Raw genomic sequence first — 24,547 nt, forward strand, 5'->3', positions numbered from 1 at the left:
GCTGAATATACTTTTCATTCCTGTGAGAAATTAAAAATAAGGCACGTGCTTTGAGTGGTGAGCAAGTCTGCCTTCATTTTGATTCTACTACTGTGCCATAAAGAAACTTCAAACCATGCTTATTTTACTGAACAAAGATATTTTGAAAATTACTGTCTTAAGGAGCTGTGGGGTTGGTATGAATGTGGACAGAGGTAATTTTGTTCCTTTAGTGTACAGTGTGTGTTGACAGTAAATTCTTCTTGCAGACAGTAATTATAAGAAGTTTTGCCTTGGGGGTTACACAAAATACTGTATTAGAAGTATAAGAGAAATCTTGCTTTGTATGTGGGACTTCTTAATAATATACCTATTTCAGTCTCCTTCTGTTTCAGCCTTTGTGTGTAGATCTTTCAGGTATCTTGTACAGTCCTTGTGGACAAGATAGTATTTAACAAGGTGCATGAGACTTGTAATATTTTGGAATTTGTTAGTGATTTTTATGCAAAAGCAAATCATATTGAAATCAGACAGCAATATAATTTGTGAATTACACTCAGGAAGTGCTTTGTGGAAAAATACCCAAATTAGTAATAGGGAATAGATGTCTTATATTCTATTTAATGTGCTCAACATTAGACACATGAGATTGTAAGGAGCATTTTTGAGTTTATTCTTAGCAGTAAGTACTTGTTTGTGTTAAGGCAGGGTGATAGTTTGGTTGTCATCCTGAAAAGCAGGAAAAAGCAAATTTCTTTGTGGACTGTGGACTCTGCACTCACACGGTCTTTAGGAGAACTTAGCAATAACAGTGCAATTGCTCTTTCAGCTGGAGTCTGGGATGTCCTGAGTTATTCAGAATGTGTGTTAGTCTCAGTTATTGGCACCCTGGTCCCCAGATGGAATTTTTTCTTCCACTCCTCTGCAGCATTCCTTGTCAAAAAGGCTACTCTTACCCTTTAACATACGATTGTAGAGGGGCTAGAGTTTGGAATGACAGTACTGAAAAGTGAAAGCTTCTATAAAAGAAGTGAAGCTTCTATAAAAGCTTCATAACTTTTTCACAAAAAATCCTTATGTAATCTTTACTTTCATTTTGTTGAATCCCATGACAAAAAACTATCCAGTGAACAGTTTACTGTTGCTAAACATCAGGACTAAATAAGAGCTGTGGGTAAGATAACCACCATAATAAAGGTTTACTAAAGCCATATATAAACAAAGGCTTCTCAGACAACCTGGACATTTTGTATGTGTCCCATCAGCAAAAAAAGGTAAGGCATAGCTGCAATCCTCAAGTTCAGTACAGCTGCTAAACTGTAGTTGGTTATGAACCTAAGAAGTTGTCCCACTGCTGAATAATCATCTTGTCTCATTCATTGTTAACTCATTACTTGCTCATGGTTGGGTTGGAGTGAGTGGGATATAGTAACATATACAGCAGTAAGTTTGGCACTGAAGGCTTGCAGCTAGACAGAGAAATGCTGTGTATTCTCAGAGATGGAGGATACAGCTCACCTGTCTTCTGTTCTTTGCTCTACCTATTTAAAGAATAATAAATTGGTGTCAGTATTCTGTTTTATTTTCTCTCGGCGCTTCAAGAATGAGATTTGAAGTACTTCAGAGATCTACTAAAGCTCAGAAAAAAACCATAGCTCATCTAGACCAATGGATCTTTCTGCACTAAGAACAAAGCTTGACCATGACAGGGTTTTCTTTGGAAACGGTTCACCTTGGTCTCAGAAACTACAGATAAGGAACATAAGTATCCATATTAGTGTGTGTGTGTGTGTGTGTGTAAACCAAAATAAAAATTCTGAAACAGGTTGACTTGCTTCTTCCCAGCTCCACATAGAATTGTAGAGCTACATAGATAGCGGTTGTGTTGCTTTGTGCATGCCTGAGGTGTGGTCAGGAATCAATATAGAAATACATTTAAAAAAGAAACTAATGTGCAGAAACGTCTTGCTGCTATTTTGTATGCCTGTAAATGTTGCTGTAATTAAATGAGTATGTGCAATTGGCCATGGATTGTCCTTTATACATGAGAATCTAAAAACTCAATTTGGAACAAGTTTTGCAGCATACTTCACAACTTCTTTGGCTTTTAAAAAACTTTTTAATAACTTGGCATATGAATTATGAGTGTACAGTGGTACTGTCATCAAAAAGAAGATCAAAATAGTGACTAGAATAAGTGAAAAGGAGATAGAACTGGCACAAAATCTGTATGGAACAAAGAAGTTACCTTTATTATTCAAAGTACAACTCCCGTTGGGAACTTGTGTAGGTATCACATGAATCATGATGGAATAGGTCCTCTAATGAAGGACCATTATGATGGGAAGCAGGTAGTCTCCATCTGAAATAAAAAGCTAGGCACAATTAGACTGGTTGTTAGCGTGCAAGCAGCTAAAAGAGCCCTGTGTTATTAGGCACTTACCCTTACTACCTGAAGTGGAATTGTCTGATAGGAAAATTGGGTGGGACTTTCTGTGGAAAAAATGCAAATTGTGTACAAAGTTGTCTGTATGAGTCTTAAGACTGACTTTATTGGTTTAAGGTTAAGTTTTCTTGGTAAGGAAGAAGGTTTAAGGTTAAGTTTTCTTGGCTCTTCCTGAGGTCTGTAGGCTTTATTAGGCACATGCATGTCAAGTAATCTGATAGCAAACTCTGTCTTCTTTGCATCCCTAGACCCTTAAATGTTGACTGAATCCCCTCACTTGAGACAGGTATTGCTTTCACTGTTGTTTATATGACAGGTGAATATGGTGAATCTATCTTTGGAAGGCAGGAAATGAGGTACATTGTCTTTTAGTGGTCAAGTCTGATAGACATCCTTTTTTATGTGTCAGTATTGAGTCTTATAAAAGATTTTTCAAAAGTGAAAATAAGTTTTCCTGAGAGAGAAAGATAAGAAATAAACGATTTGTAACTCCTACTGTGAAATTCTAGCTCTATTTCTAATGCTAGTTAGTAGTTGGAATTTGTGATCCTAAAGGCCTATGATTCTAATGAGAGATTTGCTCCTGACTTCAGGATGGTCAGTTTTGCTCCTATGGTGCAGCTGGGCTTTCCTAGGAAAGCTAATGTGTAAAATACACCTCTGCCAGTACATCATGAATTCAACATGATGGGAAAAGGATAACATTGAATGACATCAATAGCCAATAACAGCTGATGTGAGCATCCTGTCAATCAGTGTATTAATGTTAGTCACCAGCTTGATTAATGACATAGGAACACTCACTCTTTCTCTGAATAGTGTCTGAGTGCCTCCTGCCAGAGCAATGGAGAGCACCTTCTGCGAACCTTATACATATATGCAGGGATAGAGCCATTTTGGGTGCTTTAGTGCATTGTGTAATAGCCTCTTCCAAATTAAGGGGAAGACATCATACAGTTTATACCTGCCTGTATTTGTTTGCAGATGTAAAATCACCTGACTCTCAGACCAAGGGGTGCCTTGTAGCTTTAAGATCAGCAGTGGCTGTAGTCTGTTAGGGAATTTTTCTGCCACTATAAAAGAGAAAACAAGACTCATACTAAAGATGGCCCTAGAATTTCTTTGCATTGATCCTCTCTGCAAAGCTTGAAGTTGTTTGATTGCAAATGGGAAAACACTTGAAGAAATGTGTGTGCGTGGTAGAGAGATCTTGAGAAGATCTTGAGAAGTCAAGAAAAGAATTTCATTAAATAATTTCCAAAAAAAAAAAGAAAAATTATTTGTCTCAAACCAGAAGGAAACAGAACAGTAGTGTAAGGGGACAAAGTTCTTTTGCTGTCTGAAAGTACTGGAAGTTTTACTCAAGTCTGGGCAAAGTTCTGCATTGTGGTATTAGATGTCAACATCATGAGATACTCAGCTTGTCACAGTGAGACCACTTCATTGCCTCATTTCATGCTAGTGTGTTTCAGGCTGTTTATTCTATGTGCAATAGATTAAATTTTCCTATTTTGACAGGGAATATCTTTAGCAGTATGCTCTGAAATGCCTTAGGGATTCAAAATGTCCCTTAATCAATGCTGCAGACGATGCAGTTTTGATTTTTTTTTCTCTAGTATATGAACTATGACACTAAATTCATCCTGGCATACATCTGTCAGAGCAGACTGAAAGCATTCAGTTAGACCCACTTCATTACAGCACAGGGCCAAAAAATAGGGGACAATCTAAAAAACAGGGATTGAAATAGAGCATAGATGAGAAATATATCTCAAAATAAGGTCATAATGGAGGATATAAATTGCACAGCAATCCAGACAGCAACAGGACATCCTCAAAACACGCGACAGTATCTGCATACTGATACTGACTTTTACAAATATGCAACAAATATGGATTGTTTGTGAAACGAACAGCTATGGGTCAAGATGTAATGTAACAGAAAAAACAACTTTGCAAATATAAATATTTATGATTAGTGGACAGTAAATGCTTCCCACTAAAATTGGCAAGAATTATGAACCCAACCCCCTTAGTACTTATTGGAGAATTAGAAAGCTAATGAGAGAGCAAAAAAAACCTCTTCTGCCTTCTAGAAAAATCAGCAAAGCTAAACCATAATGAAGAATACTCCAGTGTATTGAGAGCTACTGGGCTTTAGATCCACCACTAAAATTCTCTAGTGCTTGATACTGAACCAAGAAAAGAAAAATACAAAATGAAAAATCCTGCATTGGCTGAAGGACATGAAGAATTCTTTCCCATCTGTATTTTTTGTGATTGTTAATGCTTGTGTGAAACAGTGCTGGACTGCCATACAGCAAATTACAAGCAAGAGATGAATGTGTCTGGTTTGATCTTCCAGCTTCTTTGATAAGATGCAGGTAAGAGTTAATGTCATCTCGACATATTGTGGCATGTTTAACATCTGCTATTCCTTTCTGGGTTTGTTTGCAGTTTCAGTCCTTAACTTATGACCTTTTCTTTTTTAATTTAGCCATTGATTACACCCCAGAACATGAGATTCATTTGAACTGCAAAATCCCTATTTCTTGTGGTACTAATAATCATTGTGCCTACCGAAAGCTGTAGCAGAAGAGAAAGGGAGGAGGCCTAACAGGCTTGACACTGTCTTTTGTCTGTGCTCTAGCAAGAAGAGAAGGAAAGATGTATAGGAATTGTCTTATCATCATGCACATATATACATGTACATAAGCATTTTTATTTGTTTATCTAATCTCTTGGATGCTTTTTCAATGCCTGTCTTAACTCTTTATTCTTGGAGTAAGCAAGGAAAAACTGTATGACAGGCATTTAATTTTTTTCTTTCTCAAGAACAGCTAGTTTTCCTTGTGCTGAGAAGAAGATGGGACTGTGTGGAAAGCTAAATTTCAATTAACACATCAAAGGGCAGTTTGTGGTGTTTTGCCTATAGCTAGGGTTTAACTGAGTTGCAGGACTCTGGGAATTTTGTGTTTTCTTATAGGCTCACTTAATGCATTCTTACCTCTCCTACTTTTCTGCTCTTCCTCTGCTTTTCTGAAGGGGACAAATGAAAGCAGTATAATCTTGTTGAATATGGTTCTTGCTGATGAATTAGATGAACAGCTGGTGGGAACAGTCTAGGAATACAATTTGGTGAAAAAAAAAAGAGATGAGATAGAAAAAAATTCCCTTATGATGCCATTCATTCTATATGCAGTATTATACCATATTGGTGGAAAAATGGGAAGGCCTAAAACTCAATTTCACTTCGAGCTGGTTTAAAAAGAAGCAATTCTACATACATTGCAGCCACAAAAACGTATATTTAGAAGCACAGACTTTTACTTTGTAGGTTAAAATTGCACAGCTGTGTACATTTGATTTTTTGCATGCATATGAACTTACTTTTACAGGCACAACTATTGTACTTTCTTCTCAGTATTACCCAAACAGCTATGCTAATTCTTACATTATGTAGTTCATCTCTTTTCTTTGTACTTTAAACCAGGTTGGGAAGGGGGAGAAAACCCTACATTTTGGCATGTAGGACAATCAAAAATCCAGTCCAGAAAATGGAAGTGTCATTGGTGTGTCAGTGTTCTGCAATATCCTCCAGCTCACATTTTTGCATTGTAAAAATCCAGCATGCAATTCTGTGTTAAGATTGGAAATTAAATCTAATCTCCTCAGTTGCCTTATGAATGTTATACACCAAGTGAAGCAATAGCATTTTGGTTTCTTGTCTTGCTACTTTAGTGAATTCTTTGACAGTTCTTTTTCACCTAGCAGAGTCTGGGAAACAGAGAATGAAACACACCTGTCTACAGGAAATGGAAAATAATTATATTGATCTTGGATTGATTATCATTTAGTGTAGTTCTAATAATTCATATATTTTGGAAAGGTTGATGGGGATCTTGGTAATATAGAACCTGCTAAAGCCCTTGGCCACAAGTCCCATATTCTGAAACAGATGTCTGTGGTTTACTGATTTGTTTCCTTTCATCCCACTGCAGGCCAGTAGTAGGAGTTGGATTCTTTTCTTGATTGGAGAGTTTAAAACAACTGAAAAACTTCTTATGCTATGTACATTTTGTAAACTACAAGCTTGGTCTGAAAACATAACTGTTTTAAAGTTTTAAGCAAGCAATTTTAAATAACTGATTTAAAATGTTATTCTGGGACAGAATATTTTTCATGCTTAGAAAAATGGAAGAGGCCTTCTTGATAGTTATGAAATATAAACATTTTTAAAAATTAATTATTAGAAATTATCTAAAAGTTTAATAGTAGTCATGAAGATTTCAACGCAAATGATGTTTCGGTTTCTTTAACAGGAATTGGGAGTTCTTGGGAGGGAAGTGTCATCAGATCAACTATAACTGTATCTCCACACTCTGTGTGTCTGTGCATGTGCATAGCTTGATATTATCTAAGTATCAGTAACAGTGATACCTAAAGCTACTGTGGATGAACACAGGTTTCTGATGACAGCATCTTAAGTACAGGAGAAAAGCTCTTGTGCAGTCTATGTTTATAATACCATCATATCCCTGAGGTGCTGAGAGAGCTTCATTCTCAGTTTTTCTGAGTTGTTTTTCTGTATTTCACATATCACTTCTCTTTCTTGATGAAAATCGTTGATATTACTTTGCTTTAAGTAATGACATTAAGAATTATCATCATAAGTTTTAGTGCCCTAGTTATTTTAAAAGCATTCAGAATTTCAATTTGACTTCCTAATCGTTGTTAAAGGTATGTTTTGGACAATAGAATTGTATTTTTAGAAATAACGTAATTAATAACGAATAGTTCTTTTTGACACATACATGTTCTAAAAATGCTGAAGCTAGTTTTAATTTTTTTAATTTTCTGAAATATTTAATTATTTTTTTTATTTTTATGTAGAGGTTTGTTTTATTTTAATAAGGCCTCAGCTCCCCATTTGTTATGGTTGTACTGCTTAATCTGTAGCAACCAAGTTAAATGAAACAGGTTCTCCAGTCATGAAATCATTACACTGGGGGGAAAAAAAAAAGGAGGTCCAGTCTACCCCTGTTGTGGCAAGAAATGGGTAACTAGGTCATTGCTGACAGATGTTTGTATAGGCTGCTGTTAAAAACCACAAATGAAGGGGATTCCACAACATCATAAATCTGTTCCATCTAATCTAGACTTTAGGTTGAAAGGATTTTTTTGTTGTTGTTGTTTCATTTTTTGTATCTAGACTACTCTTTGATGCAAATTAAGCAGTTACTTGTTATAATTCAGGTGTGTACAAAGATCTGTTGACCATCACTTTCTGTCTGCAATCTTTTATGCATTTTCCACCCAGTCTTCTTTGCCTGAGGAAGCGAAGCCTCGTTTCTTCAACTTTCCTTGTAAGTCATATTCTCAAAATATCATTCTTGTTGATTTCATTTCAACTCCATCCAAATTGTTGAAATTGTTCTTGGAGTGCATTGCCCAAAATTGCACAGAATGCTCCAGCTGAGACCTCAGTGCCACTAAAGATTGCAAAATAATTAGGTCCAGCATCTCACATACTGCACGCTTCCTAATACATCTTGGAATGTGAAATGCCTTTCTGCAACATCACCATATTTCGTTTGAAATCTACTTGAATCTTCCTATCCTTCTTTGCAATTCTGTTGCCTTGTTAAAGCATCGTTGGGTTATTTTAATATACTGTTTTATTTTTGTCGATTTCAGTCTGTCTAGTATGAGCTTACTGCAGTTGTAGTTTCTCATTTTATTATCTCGTTCTCACATTATTATCTAAATATTCTGTATTCTGATCTGCTTACCTGTGTTTGCAACCCCATTCCAGACTTTTTACAAATTTGACAAGTTTATTTCTTTTTCTATTTTCCAAACTGTTCAATGAAAAATTGAATAGAATAGGATGGATGAGAAGTCCCTGAAGGATGTTACTGCAGTGCCATCGTGCTCTGTCAGAAAAACATTAAATAAATACTTCTTGGGAGAAATACTTAACTACTTGTGTGTCAGCTGTTACTTGACTTTGTCTACACCATTTTTTGTATTGCAGGCAAAATTAGAGAGGACCCAACTAAAGGCTTGGTACTACAAATACCACATTTACTGTTTCCTTCGTATTTAATAGTCCTGCTGCCCTTTCTAGGAAGGAAAATTGGAGAGGTTTGACACAATGATCCTAAGGTTACATTTTAAAGCCTTACTACCTAATTGTTTTCTATGACATTGTTCTCTTCATGCCTATACGGTAACTACCTAATAACTTATGACAGTATCTCTTAGAGATGCATGGTTATTTATGAGAGGCCAATGGCATTTTGTTTCCTAAGGCAGTATTTTCATAATTTCTAGTCTTCTTGGACCTCTCTTACACTTCATGAATTCTCAAAAAACCCAAAACAAAACCTCCCTCCAAAACTCCCTCCCCCTGCTCCCATCCCAGAATCATCATACAGAGATTATTTTATCTTTTAAGTGCTCCAGGCTAATTTTTAGCTCATTTTCCTATGGAAACACAGTTTATATAATCCCACATATGACCAGTCAGGCCACACCATACCTTTTGAACTTGTTGCTTACTCTAAAACTGAACTGGACCAAGTAGTTGTGGTCTCAGAGATATCACATTTCTACAGATTTTGTGAAAATAAGCAGGAAAATAGAGAGCCTTCCATGGCAACAAGGAATTCAGTGTAAATGAAATCCTGATATCAGGCATTGGAAAACTCACAGTAGAATGTTATGAATATTCCAGCCATAAATTTCAGTCATACTTTTTGCCCTGGGCTAATGTAATCAGGAGACACAAGGCTACGGGGAGGCTGGCTTTATCCACTGCTTTCTGAACGACATGTTTAAGTCAGCAGGATTGGAAGCCGGCATTTCTTAATATTGCTTAACACATTCCTTCCCTTTTCTGGTCTGTGTGTCTCAGACCTTTGTTAAAATTATTTGCTTTGCATGTCTGACACTAAGATATTTTGTAGGCACATTAGGCAAATAAGCATTGAATATTTCAGAATTCTTTGTGTCTCTTTGCTCTCTTTTACTTAGATACTGGATTTGAACTTTTCTTTGTCTCCCTTTGTGTGTGTGTAACCTTCTATTAGCTTTTAGGTCGTTTTCTAGATTAACTCATATAATCTCTTAGCCTTCATCCTTCATTCCTTGTGTGAGTTTACTATTCTTTGAAACTCATTTTTAGTCATCAGTTCTTGTTTTCACTGTTTTGTGTGATTCCTTCCTGTTTTTCAGTTAACCAAATAGCTCCTGATGAAGCCTTGCTGCTCTCTTTCAGTGCTTACTTTACATTAAAGGCTGTTATGCCTTTAATATATATTTTTCAGTAACTGTTGGCTCTCCTATGCTCCTATTTCCTTATGAATTTCTTCCAAAAGATCTACCCACCCATTCATTCTGTAAGCCAAGAAAAATCCACTTTTGGAAAGCCATATTCTTTCTGTCACTCTATGCTTTCTTTGGCATCATTAATTTTATTGTTTTGTGATCAGTTTCATATTTATATCTTCCACCTTTGTCTCATTAGGAAGCAGTAACTGATGATCTAAATATGCAAAACAGCCTTTCCTCTCTTATCTCCTTCACTGTCTGAAATCTCAGTATCCTGAAAGAAAGGTTGTTTCAAATCTGCTGACTATGGGGCTGTTATCTTTTTTCTGGAGGTGTGCTTGGACAGAACAAGGGATAGGACACTGAACTGACTGGGTGTCAGAACAGGAGCAGACCAGCTCATCTGGAGCTGGAAGGGAACAGAGGCAGAGAATCTGTAATTAGAATACTGCTATTTTAGTATCTAATATTTAATCATCTGTCAGACTTATTGTTGGTGTTTTGTGGCCAAAATTTGAAGGCTTTATTCAACAGCTACAGAAAAACCCCAAACCAACAACCCTAAACTGATAGGACTTTTGCTTGAAAAAAGCATCGAGACATGCCCCATTGCTGTTGGAAACCACATACAGACAAGGCTCTCTGCAAACACTGTCTGTCTCTAATGGCTTAAAATCAAAGGCAACAAAATAAGCTCCAGGCAAGACAGATACTTCAGGAAAGAAGATATAAAGTGTAAAGAGTGAGATGGAACTATGAAAGATGTGTGGAAAAGCATGAGCTTAAAAAAACATGGGAGAGGAAGCCTGACAGATAAGAAGGGCCTGTTTACCTGAGAGCAGCATTGTAAAAGGATAGTCTGAGTATAGAAAAAAATTGCAGAGAAGAGCAGACAAGTAGATTGCAAGGGGCATGGGAAGAAAAGTAATATAATAAAATGAAAACAAACAGATGGGGAGGAAAAAAGTGAATGTAGCATCCATCCAGATTTTTTTGGTTATTATTTCTTCACCAGGGAACATTAAAAGTCAAATTATTTTTTATTAAAATGACATAAACAGGAAGATTGTAAAAATGTCCTTGATTCTGACTGAAATGTAGCTAATAAGCAAAGTAGCTAGAGCTGGAGTCAAAAGGAACATTTTTATGGCAAAAAAAAGTACAGTAATTTCACGAATACAAGCCGCACCAATTTGACCAAAATTTTGGTGGAAACCCGGAAGTGCGGCTAATATTCCGGGGCGGCTAATCTATTAACAAAATTCTAAAAGCTGCCAACACGGAAGTGAGAGCCCGCGGCAGCCCCAAGCCAAGCTGGAGCCCGGCCGGCCCCGGCTGAGGTGGGAAAGCCTGGCAGAGGCGGGGCCAGCAGTGTGGGGGCGGGCGGCAGAGCCTGAGCCAGCAGGGTGGGGCAGGGAGGGCGGCAGAGCCTGAGCCAGCATGGCGGGGGAGCCCGGGAGAACTGGGGCTAGCAGTGCAGGGGAGCATGGCAGAAGCAGGAAGGCCGGCGGGTGGGGCTGCCTGGCAGCGGGGGAAGCCCAGCAGAATCGGGGCCAGCAGCGTGGGGGTGCCCGGCGGTGCGGGGGCCTGCAGTGCCGGCCAGGGCGAGGAAACGCGGCGGCGGTGCAGACGGGAGGGGGCGGCCGGCGAGCCTGGTGGCGGCGGCGGCAGCCCTGCCGGCGGGGCGAGCGAAAGCGGCGCTCGCGAAAGCGCCGCCGCGAGCCGCGAACCGCGAGCCGCGAAAGCGCCGCCGCGAGCCGCGAGCCGCGAGCCGCGAAAGCGCCGCCGCGAACCGCGAACCGCGAGCCGCGAGCCGCGAAAGCGCCGCCGCGAGCCGCGAGCCGCGAACCGCGAGCCGCGAGCCGCGAGCCGCGAGCCGCGAGCCGCGAACCGCGAGCCGCGAGCCGCGAGCCGCGAACCGCGAGCCGCGAGCCGCGAGCCGCGAGCCGCGAGCCGCGAAAGCGCCGCCGCGAGCCGCGAGCCGCGAGCCGCGAAAGCGCCGCGGGGCGGGCGCGGCGCTCGCGAGGCGCGGCGCGGGGCGAGCGAAAGCGGCAGCGGGGCGGACGGCGAGCCCGGCGGCGGCAGCCCTGCCAGCCGGGCGAGCGAACGCGGCAGCGGGGCGGTGCTGACGGGAGAGGGGGGCCAGCGAGCCCGGCGGCGGCGGCAGCACCACCCGGCCAGCCCCGCCGAGCCGTGGCGCTGAGCTGGGCCACCCGGCCCTGTCGGCAACCATGAGCGGGCCGAGCCTGCCTGGCCCCGCCCCGAGCCAGTAAAGCCCGCTATGCCGCGATCCTGTTACTAATTGGCCAATTTGTGAAAGCTGCGCACGGATTCTCGAGACGAACGAAAGTGCGGCTAATATTCGGGGTGCGGCTTATCTATTGACAAAGACAGCAACATTGTCGAGGCACCGGGGGTGCGGCTTATAATCCGTGCGGCTTGTATTCGTGAAACTACTGTAACCCAAAGTCAATTTAATTTTTGTGTTTGGTTTGATGGGAAGTTGTTGGCAGGCTTCTTGGAGATTTGGAACAAAAATCTGATAGCAGAGGTGGATCACTGGATCTGACTAAGGGTGATGATATTAAAAGGTATAATGCATTTATGACAATTACATAAATGGTGAAAATAGATCTGTGTTTACACAGTGTTTGTGTCTAGTTCTTAAATGTAGGCTTAATGTGCTAACATTATTTTCATTTTAGCTTCTCTGCAGCTTGATAAGCTTGTAGGGAAGATATTTTTGCTAGTATATTATTTATGCATGTTTTTGTTACCTTGCAATTTGGAGTTGCCAGCAAGTGCCATATTGAAAAAATTGTAAAGCATGTAGTGCAGTATATGGCTTAAGGATACAGCTCTCATTCAGTGAGCCTCAAAATTGATTTAATCGAGTTCAAAATAACTTTTTCCTATAAAAGTGTTACTGCACTAAACCAGTTTCAGAAAACTTTAAACTTTAAAATTAATGTTAGTACAATTGCAACATTCCTATTTGCTCATAAATAGAAATGCTTTGTGAGAAACAGGTGCAGAAGCTGTTCCAGTCTGAGATGGTGTTCTATCACAGCAATGCTCTTGCTGTCATAGTCATGTGGCATTTTACCTTGTAGTTGTGCCAAAACTGCATTCTGAATCTTCTGACCTACAGAACACAGACTGGAAGATTCCAGTCATTATTCCAACCCAGACTGGCCAGGACTATGTTGGTCTGATCCAGGGAGGGTCCATATAATGTGCTCAGCTGCATTAGGAGAAGGAAGGACAGTGTGTTTGAGCTACAAACTTTCAGAATTCACCAAGACAGAAGATAGTATTTTTTTCTGTTATGTTTTTGCAGCATATTACATTAAATCTAACCTAGAAATGTCATAAATGTGTCATTTTGATGATAAAATAATTTTGGCGTTTTCTACAGAAGCTGCTATACCAGTGTGTCTCTGTTTAGTTGCAAGAACATTTTTCTGTTATACTAGTTAAATCAGATTGGCTGCTGGTGTTGGCATAGTTATAGGATGTGTGTAGGTCTTTCTATGTATGGGGTAGGTGAGTATGTGTATACATATTTTTATGTATAAAATTCATAAATATTGGCAAATATACAGTGAGGCATACTGTAATAGCTTATGCTTTAAGAAAATACTGCTATGAGTCTATTATCTAGTGCTAGGCTGATAAGGAACTAACAAAGAATTTGAAACCTCTGTTTCACTGGCATTACAAATAATTGAGGGGGTAAATCAAAGGATACTAAGTTTTGGTTGCTCTACTGTCTTGTGCCAAGTCCAAGGAGATGGAAGAAAGCTACATATTAAATTGATGCAAAAAGCATCAGAAGTAAAAACCCTAATGATCTCTGACTCCTGTCATTTCCCTTATTTGTAGCTGACAGAGACTGATTTAAGCATGTAGTTTAGAGCATATAGTTTACTATTTTCCAAGGATATTGTAATTTCTTGTAACTCTTGACCTTCATTCCTAAAAGAACCATCCTGCTAAATCAAGTTCCTCTTCTATCTCTACTTCTTCCAATCATCTTGTGAGTTGGAGGACTTCCTTCTAATTACTGATATCATTTTAAAATGGTCTTATTTGGAATCTATATGTAAACATACATTATTCATACAATCAGTTACCTGGTATGGTTGGTTGCTATGCCTTGGTATTGCAGTATCTGCTGCTTGCATGAAACCTAAGCCAGCTAATAGCAAATTGACTTTGGTGGAAAAAAGAGAAGTAAGATATATGCAGTTATTAAGAACATGTATTATTTGATGTTATTAGATACAAATCTTTCATGAGGACACCAAAAAGTATTTGATGCCTATGAACAAGGAAGGTGAAGGTCTCACAACAGGGAAGAAACTGCTATATTTCTATAACTTGTCCCACAGTCACAGCATATTCTTCCTTAAGAACATGTGGGATAAACTCTGGATTTTATGTGTAATGTTTGAAATTACGTCTCTTTGTTTCTCTAAAGGATGTATGTGGAAATTTTTTAAAATTGACATTTGACTTGAGTGCACAGTAATCTTTATAGATGCAATGTAGACGTCTCCAAAAACTCACTCCTGCTGTAATCTTCCTTATTGTCACTATTCAGACCATTAATTCTTTCCTTTAAGCACCTTCCTTTACTATCTGCCAGGTAACTTATCTTGCTTCCTAGACATTGTGAACTTACTGTGATAAAAGTTTCTTGCATAGGTAATTCCAGTTACAAAATTGAAAGCTCTTATAATTTTAATGCTTTCAGGATTTTGTTGCTTACCATTTTTTATCTTTGGAATAAGGAAAATTCCTTATTCTTTTCTGTTCTTCTGTTGTCCTCAATTAGAGAGTAACTACTGCCATAAATGTTCCTAACTTTCATTTGACACATTCTTATGTGTCACACAGGTTTTTCACTCCTCTCTGTTCTGATCTGAGTTTTGAGATCCTCTTCCTTAGGAATTAGCAAAACTAAACGAGTTTTCTGAAGCTTCACCTGGAATCAAGTTTTCTCATGTAGGTTGGTGTGTAGCACCTTATTAATTGTTATCCAGAGCAATCCCACTGAAAGTTGATTTCTCTGTATCTACTACCTCAAGTTATACCTGATGCTGATGGTATGCAGTGTTCACATAAACCTTGGTAGCAGGCAGTTCTGTTCCAAAAAACTAGAAGGCAAAGAGAAAAATTTAGTATTTGTTGTATTTTAAAAATATGATTAGTAATACTAAGTACTGTTTGGGGTGGAATTTAGTGTTTAACCTTTTGGGCAGGTGATGATGACTGACTGCTCACCACTGTGAGAGAAAGGCCATCTCTCTGGCCACTGGATCATAAAGTTTTATTGCAAAGTAAGGACAAGGCATTCAAGGAAAAGCATTATGTATATTTACGATACTATTTGATAAGGGAAGTCTTGAAATTTGACATTTTTGAAAGGTACTAAGGAAGGTGTTTTCTCCTGCCATGATACTATTAAATTCGTAACACTGAAGCAATATGGCTTTACAAATAAAGGGGTACATTAAAATCAGTGTCAGCTCTAACTCAGTAAACAAGTAGGTTTTCTGTAAACTAAAGAGGGGGAATATACCCAGCTCCATGTATTCTTGCAGTTATATATGTTGTCTCATCTGGAGATGAGCTATATAATTCCACTCTTCTTTCAATCTCTACATCAACAACTCACGAAACCACGAGATACAGCTCTACTATGTTACAAAATGCAGACTCAACCCATATTTTGCAGCAGGTACTGTGCTTTGCTGGGAAGTCCTGCAGTGTGTGCCCACTCTCTCCTGCTCCCTTGATGAGGTGTTGTCTAACACATTATGAGATAGCAAAGATCTGGGTTTCTTTCATAGTGTTAATGTTTGAAAACATAAAAGACATTTCAGCATTTTTAGAATATTTAAACTGCATGTCTGATAGAGGAAGTAATGAATGGGATTTTCTTCGTGATTTCCTGTTTCCTTAATCAAAGTAAGTAATGCTTTATTTAAACAAGAAGTCCCAATTGTGTCAGTGGAATGATTTGTAAGCAACAGTTTGTAAGCAAAACTGAAAGGAAGAATGCTTGCTTATGTATGGTTTTGTAAGGATAGTAGGGGTTTGTATTAAGTGGATGCAAAGGGCTATAAACAAAGAGACAATTTCTTTCACTTACTGCTTTTTACTTGGCAGATTTTAAAAGCAGCATGCTGCAGCTGGATATATTAATCAGGAAACTAGGTGCCTGTTTACTTATGCTATCATATCGATTGTGGGATTATGAGTATATTTTAGTTTTAACCTAAGCAAGAATAAGCTAAGCAAGAATATTCTAGATCAGCTACTAAGTATTAATATTGCAGTCAGAGTGAAGTAGCACTGTTTTACCTCACTCCCAAGTACTGGAAATTTCCTGATGTAATTTGCTTAGGTAAAGTCTGAGAAATCTTTAGGATCAAGTCCTTAAAAGCAGGTCCTTGTTGAATTATCAGGTCATTTCTCTCTGAAAAAAAAAAAAAAAAAGTATAGCTGTTACTAGATATATGTCCTGGAACAGATTTGTTTAGCAAGTAAATATACTAATTTTTACTTTAAGTTAATACCAAATTGCAAGGAAACTTCTAGCTATGCTGTATACTTGTGGGAGGTGAAGATCTTAGATAATTTGACAGATGTCACTTTAAAAAGAAGAGACAGATTTAGTAATATGTGTGTTGTGCAGAGAGCTGCCATCTAACATTAGTAATCTATTCCTGTCATTCTCAAATAGAGGGGAAAGTAGGTTAGTAGATGGCCAGGATGTCTCCACACAGCAACCACAAAATAAGCGCCATGCCTGAATGAATATATTCTTTATATACACAAAATGCAATATATCTGCAACCCATGATTTTCTGTAAGTAATCAAAGTCATTGTTATTCCTATTATATATATAAGTATGGATAAAATATATTTACCAGTTTTATTGGTAAATTAAAAGGCTTTGTTTCAGAGTGACTTTCCATATATCTCACATTTTCAGTCATGACTATGTTAATTTTAAGGAAGAAAAAAACTGAAAAATTCGGCTAAGTTTGCACTTAGGTCTCTAAACTCAAGGCAGAGAGGACCGTTTTGAAATTTGCCAGGTCGGCGTTGGTGCCCAGCTGGGAGCCCCAGTCTGGTGGTTGAAGCGGGTGAGGTGCTGGGCCTGGTACATGGCTCCTGCCCGACTTCCAGTTCATCCGATGGAAGCTCCCGCTCCTCAGCGAAGCGGTTGCGGCTGGCGGCCAAAGCCTTCTCCCTCGGGACATCAGCTTCCCCCGAGTATCCCCGACTCTCTGCTGCCACAGCGTCCTGTCCAGGAAAACAACACTGAGAAATGGCAGGCGCCCGAGAGCCCCCGGAGATGCTGCCTGAACAAACGTTCACCTGGACCACGCTGGGAAGAGCCCGCTCAGCCCCGCCGCTGCCGCCCGCACTCCCGCAGTAGCGGGCTGGACTCGCCCCGCACGGCCGCACGCCAGGGAGGTGCCGGGCGGCGCGGCTCCAGCCCCGGCCGCGGCAGCCGCGCGTACCGTCTCCGTCTCCGTCTCCGCCGCCGCTCCCGCCCCCGCCGCCCCGCCCCGACACCACCATGGCCGTGGCGGCGGGGCGCGGGGGCACGCGCGGCGGTCGGTGCGGGGGCACGGGCGGACCGTGCCGCCGAGGAAACCGAGACGGAGGGGAACACCGCGGCCTCAGGGGAGCTAGCTCCGGCTGGGCCGGGGTGGCCAACGGAGAGCCGCCCGCGGCGCGGAAGGTGCGCGCTCGGGCGAGGAAGGGAGGTATTGCCGCGGGGCGGGCGCGCACGGGCAGAAGGGTCAGCCGGCGGGCGGCTGCGAGCCGCCAGGGGCAGGAGCCCTGAGGCGGGAGCAGGCGGCGCGCTCGGGCCGCGCGGCGCGGTGGGGCTGGGGGCAGGTGCGTGCGCGGCTGGCGCCGCTCCCGCCGGCCGCCCCTGGGCGGCTCCGGCTCGGCGGGGCTCGGCTGGGCGCCGGCGGAGCGCGGCGCTCGCTCGGCTCGCGATCGTGTTTGCGCATGACCCCTCCCCGCCTGCGCCCTCCCCTCCCCTCCCCGGCGGCAGCGGCGGCGGCGGTGGGGAAGGTTGGCCTCAGACACAGGCGGCTGCTCGGCGGCGGCGACGCAGTGCAGAGGTGCGGGCAGGTTGCGCTGGCCCCGCGCCCCGTCTCCCCCGCGCCCCGCCTGCCTCCGGAGCTCGCTCCCAGCCGGCGGCCTCCCCGCGCCGGTGTCGGGCCGGCCCCCCGGCCATGAGCGCGGCGCTGGGTGTCCCCCCGCCGCGCCGCCTTCCCCGCCGCCCCCGGCGGCTGCCGGGCTCCAGGAAAGTAGCTTGATGAGTGTCCAAAGTAGCAGTGGAAGTTTGGAGGGGCCGCCATCTTGGTCCCGGCTCTCCACGTCCCCACCGAGCCTGCAGGGCTGCTCCGCGGCGGCGGCGGCCTCCCAGCTGCACGGCGCGCCGCCCGGCAAGCCGCCCAAGGAAGGTAACCAGCGCGCCGCGGGGCTGCGCGGGGGGCCCGGCCCTTGGGGGGGAGCCCAGCCGCCGCCGCCGAGGCCGGTCCCGGGCCGCCGGGAAGCGGCGGCGGGAGAGGTCGGTGCCCCCGGCGGCGGCGCGGGGTCAGCGCTGGGCCCGGTGGCGGTGAGCGGAGCCTCGGGCGCTGGGCGAGCGGGCCCTGCCGCCCCCGCCCGCTCGTCAGCGCGGCGGCGCCTCGTTGTTCCGCGCCGGGCCGCGGAGGGGAACCCGCCGTGCTCCCTCCGTCCCCGGGCCGTCCGCCTGCCGCAGCCGCTCGCGTCTCCTCGGGCGGCCGCTCGCCGCGTCCTCCCCGAAATAGGCTCCCCTCCGCCAGCGGCTAAGTAGAAGTGCTGCGCCGGAGGATGCAGCCGCTGTTGCTGGAGGGAGTTGGGCACTTTTAGCATCATGGAGGTGGGAAGGAGAGGGGCCGACACCGGAGGTTCGTCCCCAAGGGGAAAGCGCCCTCGGGGGCGGCCAGGTTTGCGGCCAGAAGTGACAGGGCGCCTTGCGGCCGCCACGGAATGACTGCAACTTTCTCCTGTCCTCCATCACGCCTTCGATGATAATATTTTTCTCCTCCCTCCCCTGCTCCTCCCCTCTTGTGTTACACCGACAGCGACAGCAGGGTGTTGTGGGTGTTTGCAGGGAATATCTGTATGAAGGTTATGAGCAAACAAGTCCCTTCGCTCTTCCCTTTCGGGTATTGTCTGCTTTTCTTCCTTGTGTTGTGTTGCCACAAGATGTAGCAGTTATACAGCCAGTGAGTTGCTCGGCGCTTTTAGCTAAAATAACTACTTGCTGAACGCCAGTTAGTGGCGGAGAAGAACTTTTATGCACAGATACTTGCATACCGAGCAGTTGTATAATTTTAATTGATTTGCCCCAGTTTAATGAATACCATGTAACATTTCTTGTAGCATCTGCAAAACGTCATCGCCAAGCAGGAAACTTGCTAACTTAAAATAGAAATAGTTGCGAAGATAGGGAGTCTTTGTTTTTTAGGTCTTCCTGTAGTTGCTTGCTTGCTTTTTGGGTTTTCTTGGTTTTGTTGGGGTTTTTTTTGGTTGATAAGCAGTGTAGGGACTTGGCAAACAGGGATTCGGCATGGTGAAAGCATATAATGCAGTCTGGTTTCTCCATTTTCCACACCAGTAGTTGTCAGACTTGTATCACTCTGTGTCACTTTTGCACACGCTCCTGCAGGTAGATTGACGTGAAATGCTCTAGAAAATACCTGGAAAGGAATTATGGTATATGTTAAAGATGCTGAGTAAAGTGGCAGGCATTTTGTGCTCATCTTCTCTGGGAAGCCAAAGCTCTTAGAAAAACGACCACCAGCAGCCAAATGCGTTAATTTTAAGTTTATTGAGAGTAGGTTTCTTCACTGTTGCAACTCTTGTTATTAATATGCATGCAGGTAATATGTATATGTAGGATATTTTTGGATGTATTTCAAATACCTGCCATACAAGCTTGAAATTATTATTGCAATATAAATTATGTATCTGTTTATTTTAACAAAAAATGGTGATCCTTGAATACCTTTATTGAGACAAGAAAAATACCTTTTGTGAAGCTCATTTTTAATATGATGATATTGCTATTTACGCTTTTCTTTCTTACAACTCATGCTGTCGTATCTTTCTGGGTACTGTAATTTGCATCCTCTAATACAGATTATGGGGTTAAAAGTCATCAAAACCTTGATGTTTGCTTGGTACTGTAATGTGTTGTATTTGCATGGTGCTCCTGGGTTGCGTTTAAATTGTGTGTCCTCACTCTTTGAAAATGAACATAAGCTGCCATGCCTGGGCTTATGTTCTGCATTAATGCTTGTGGGATATTATTAATGCATCTTGTTTTATATATATATGTTTTACAAGGAAGTATCAGTAGGCCTTGAAATGTATATTAGTATGTTCATAGACATTGGCTTATATATGTGAAAAACTGATGCCAGATCAAACTAATAAGTATGAAATATTTGCAGTGCAGTGTGTTTATGGGAGCCTGTGTCATCATCAATTCTGAACTTGTGATACCTTGTGATGTTAATGAAGCTTGTGAGTTTTGGAGCAGTACACATGCCGGATCACAGCTGCATCGCTGCTGGTGCCAGTTTTGAGTGGGTAATATTTACCAATACAGTGCATTTGGCACTTGTGCAGAGCTTCTTTCCCAGCCTGGCCTGCTTGTTTGTGGATTAAAATCCCTATGGTTGGCTCCTGTGAGAGTTATGTCCCTGTTGCCTTTGGAGGTGCAGACCTTCACAGAGTGTACCACGTGTTCTGTGTGATTGCTCTGACCTCACCTATGAAAGTCTGGTATCATCTCACATGTCTCACATGGACATTTGAAGATTCTGGTTTATTAAGAACAGAAACCCTCAACACCTTGATTTAGGAAGTTCTAAAAATATTTTCAGAATCTCTAATAGGAAAAAAGCAAAAAAGATAAGCTCTGGCATATATAAAAATTGCTGAAATCACATTTTAAAATAATGGCAATGCCTTGTCAGTATCACAAGAGACTACTAGGAAAATATGTGTGAATTTGGAAGAAATAATGTTTTTAAAATATTTTAATCTTTTAAAGTGCACTACAGCATTGCAGCAACGTTTTCCATTGGATGTTATCTTCTATATCTTGATCTAGAGTGGCCTCATGGCTTAACTGTATTGATTTGAATTTACATTTTGAAGTTTTGAAATGAAAAGTCTGGGATGGACTTGAATGAAGTTGCATCTGTACACTTTTACTGTATAACAGCTATCTCTTGTTTGCGTTTTATGTAGCTTGTAAATGTCTGTCGTTCTGTCAGTTGTTTTATAAACCCATAACTTTGGTGTGGTATATGTGGTCACTTAAGAGCCCTGCAGTAGATGTTATCAGCAATTCAGGAGGACTGTTACGGGGTATTATTTTACATACTGTATGTGTGGTTGTGTGACTAAATCTTGTGCCATAGCTCACACAATTGCAGTCACACAATTTCCTGTTTGAAGTTTCTTGACTTTTGTCTGCTTTATGTGTGTAACTAAAAATATTAAAGAGCATGCCTGCAAAGTGCTGTTTTGTAAGTGGAGAATGTTCAGGCCAATGCTGACAAGGCAGAGTCAGAAGACATTCCATAGATTGCCTTGGATTGGAAGTGACTGTGCAGATCATGTGCTTCCAACCCGCTGCCATGGTCAAGGAGACCTCCCAGTAGACCAGGTTGTTCCAACCCCCATTCCACTTGGCCTTGAACACTTCCAGGGATGCAGCAGGCACAGCTCCACAACTACTGGAGGGCCAACCTGTTGCAGAGTCTCACCATCCCCAAAGTAAATAATTTATTCCAAATAATTGATCTAAACCTACTCTATCAGTTTAAAGCTGTTGTCCCTTGTCCTGTCCCTTCATGCTGTTGTAAAAAGTCTCTGTCCAGCTTTCTTATAGGCCCTCTTCAGGTACTGGCAGGTGCTGTGTGGTCTCCCCAGAGCCTTCTCTTCCCCAAGCTGAGCAATGCCAGCTCTCTTAGCCAGTCTTCATAGCAGAGATGCTCCAGCCCTCTCATCGTCTTCATGGCCTTTGTCTGGGTTCTTCCAGCAGATCCATGTCCTTCATTGCTCTCCGGGTGGGGTCTCAGCAGAGTGGAGTAGAGAGGCAGAATCCCCTCCCTTCACGTGCCAGACATACTGCTTTTGGTGCAGCCCAGGACATGGTTGGCTCACTGAGCAGTGCTGCAGTGTCTGGTAATTAAGCATAATGCTTTGTAAGTTATTTTTTGCATGTGCTGGGCTTTCAATACTCCTCTAAAAACAAAATACAGTGCTAGACAGAACTATGAATTAACACAACAGGAATGCAAATTTAAGTTTTCAAATTTGAGCCCAAATTAATGTATGTTGACAAAATGGTAAATAAACTTGCGGCATGTATTTGACAGTCTTTGAAGAAGTTACATTGTATGGGTAGCAAATTTTCTGGTAACTTTTTTCCTAAAATTTGATAAGTGTGTATTGTTTGTATTTATTGTTACCTAAAATGTGATGGTGGTTGTGTATCTGAGCACAAAGGTAGAGTTTATTTCCTCCTGAAGTTTCCAGTCTAGAAGATGCTTCTAGATGTCAGGTTGTATGTATGCTACATACAATATATTAGCCTATGAACATGAAAGCAACCTGAATCTTATTAAAACTCCAGAGTTGTTGTTTTCTGTTGTTTGTGTGTAGTGTAAAACCTCAACTACTGTATTTGCTTTAACAGGAAGTTCTCAGTAAGTTTGTTGGCTTTTATCATTCAACTGTAGGTTTAAAATTTTGTGGATTTGGCCAGTTTTTATGGGAGCAGAGAAGAACAAGAACACTTTCTGTATTTAAAAGTGATGGCATATTTTTACTCAGAATGAGCATAGCAATCATAAAAGGTTATTTAGGCTGGCTGTAGCATGAGCAGGTGTTGTCTGAGATTAATATTGTGCCAGTGATACACACAAATTCTAGTTTGTGATATTATTGCTGGTTTTGTTGAAGATGTGATTCTCATAGTAAGCTGATGCTTATGCCAAATTCTTTGGAGATCTTGTAACGTGTCCAAATGAGAAATGGGAAAGGAAAGGTTTTTTAATACAGATCTTTGTTTGAATCTGGTTTTCTAAAAGGCAAGTGCTGTAGCAAATAGAGTAAATTAGTCCTTGGACAACTGTTTTGTTTTAATTCTGTTTTATTCTGCCTGGAATGGAATTTCCCATTAACCTATTCGATTTTAAATGGAGAGGGAATCGATATAGGGACAGGATGTTTTTATTTATTATCTCCATTCAAATAAAAATTCTTGTTATTTCTCTCTCTTTTTTTTCTATGTTTTTTTCTTGTTTGCTTTTTCTTTCAGCAAGTAATTTTTTTTATCCACCGGGCTGAAATAAACTTGCTTGTTAGTAATAACTGTAGTCTGCAGTTAGTATTGACATTTCTTTGGGTTTTCCTAGAGCCTGATAATCCTAAATGATTGCAAAATACTATTGTGACTGCTGGGCAGCGCTACCATATATATGTGCATCATGACCAAAGTTAGTTCTGTTAGTTCAAAGTTAGAATTTTGCTACCTTAAGAATTGAGATTATGGAAATATGACAGGCTTAAATAATCCTTTATGTTTTTTGTGTTCTTGGTATAAGGTTGTGTTTTGAAGTAGTACTTGCTCCCAATCCATTTACTCCCAAACTAAATTTTTTGCTTCCATGTTGAGCTTTTTTACACAAGAAAAAATGTTGAAGTTAGTAAATTGTTTTTATGCAGTAGAGTAGTTCCTGAACTGTAGCTAAAAAGCATAAAAGCACACAAGTGGGAAGAAGAAAAGCTTTATGAACTTCTTTCTGTTTGGCTTGGTGTGTTTCAGCTATAAAAGAGGAAAAAGGAAATTTGGGTTGCCAAATTGCTCTGGGTGGATATGAAGGTGGGTAGAGGAAGAAGAGTGGTCAGGGTTTCTGTTGAGAATTCCAGTACTTCAGTTGTGGTCGTTGGAGAGCAGTTAAACAGAAGCTGACCACCATAATATAACCCAGTTTTTCAGGTGTTGCAAGTGGAAAACTTCTAATAGTTGCTGAAAATAACAAGGAACAAGTACTGCACTTAACATTCAGTACTTAAGGACAAAGTTCGCTAGGAGTAGGGAAGCACTAGTAAGCATCAAAAGGTATTTTGGATCCTGTATTTCCCATCATCTTGATTCCATCCTTACTGAGGTGCTTTGTTAGCAAAACAAAGGATAGGAAGTAAGGGTCTGCTTCCTTCCCAGGCACCTTCTCTCTGGGGTCTTACTCCTTTCTTTCATTCCTGAGCAGAGCAATGGGATATACCAGCAGAAAAGTCTTGGTACCTAGGCTTTCCTTGAGGAGGATGTGTAAGGTGGCAAAAACATGACTCTTGTAAGCTTTAATCCACCTTCCTGGAAGAAGGGAGCAGAAGGTCTTAAGTGAAGTTGGACATGCTGAAGATGCTGGGGGAAGACTGGGACTGTGCGACCCTTCGGGATGGGTCCATGCTGGAGGGATTGACTGAAATCAGAGTGACTATATTATTAATTTTAATCATGACTTAAATCAGTGATCAGGAAACCCTGATTAAATAATTGTTTTTAATTTTATTTTGCATTTGTGCTTAATTATTTTTCCTAAAGAAAAGTTGATTCTGATTGGTCTAATTTGATCATACCTCTTGCTAGACAGGAGGGGACACATCTATATGCATTTATTTAAGGAATTAGGAGTTAA

The 24,547-nt window shown here is 41.6% G+C and overlaps 1 protein-coding gene and 1 long non-coding RNA gene across 5 annotated transcripts in view; one reads left to right on the forward strand and one right to left on the reverse strand.

Annotated features, from left to right (window-relative positions):
- Nucleotides 1-1,039: 1,039 nt before the first annotated feature.
- LOC116998641 lies at nt 1,040-17,254 on the reverse strand. Its single transcript, XR_004418445.1, has 7 exons — nt 16,348-17,254; nt 16,133-16,247; nt 14,860-14,922; nt 12,867-13,004; nt 5,433-5,547; nt 2,228-2,341; nt 1,040-1,520 (listed from the first exon to the last, which is right to left on the reverse strand). It is a non-coding gene; the product is annotated as an uncharacterized LOC116998641 (long non-coding RNA).
- Nucleotides 17,255-17,403: 149 nt separating this feature from the next.
- TLK1 (tousled like kinase 1) overlaps nt 17,404-24,547 on the forward strand; it is a 69,341-nt gene continuing 62,197 nt past the window's right edge. Inside the window, exon 1 of one of the 4 annotated variants that reach the window (XM_033064628.2) lies at nt 17,404-17,526. Coding sequence is in view for 1 of the 4 variants with exons in the window: in XM_033064627.2 (XP_032920518.1) it covers nt 18,115-18,262 (148 nt within the window). In the remaining 3 variants the exon portion in view is untranslated. Of the gene's footprint in view, nt 17,527-17,859; nt 17,918-18,053; nt 18,263-18,970; nt 18,992-24,547 lie in introns of those variants that run through there. The other 3 variants (XM_033064629.1, XM_033064627.2, XM_033064630.1) reach the window with 3 other exon arrangements.

Source organism: Catharus ustulatus, chromosome 7 (genome assembly GCF_009819885.2).
Source record: "Catharus ustulatus isolate bCatUst1 chromosome 7, bCatUst1.pri.v2, whole genome shotgun sequence".
Taxonomy (NCBI): Eukaryota; Metazoa; Chordata; class Aves; order Passeriformes; family Turdidae; genus Catharus; species Catharus ustulatus.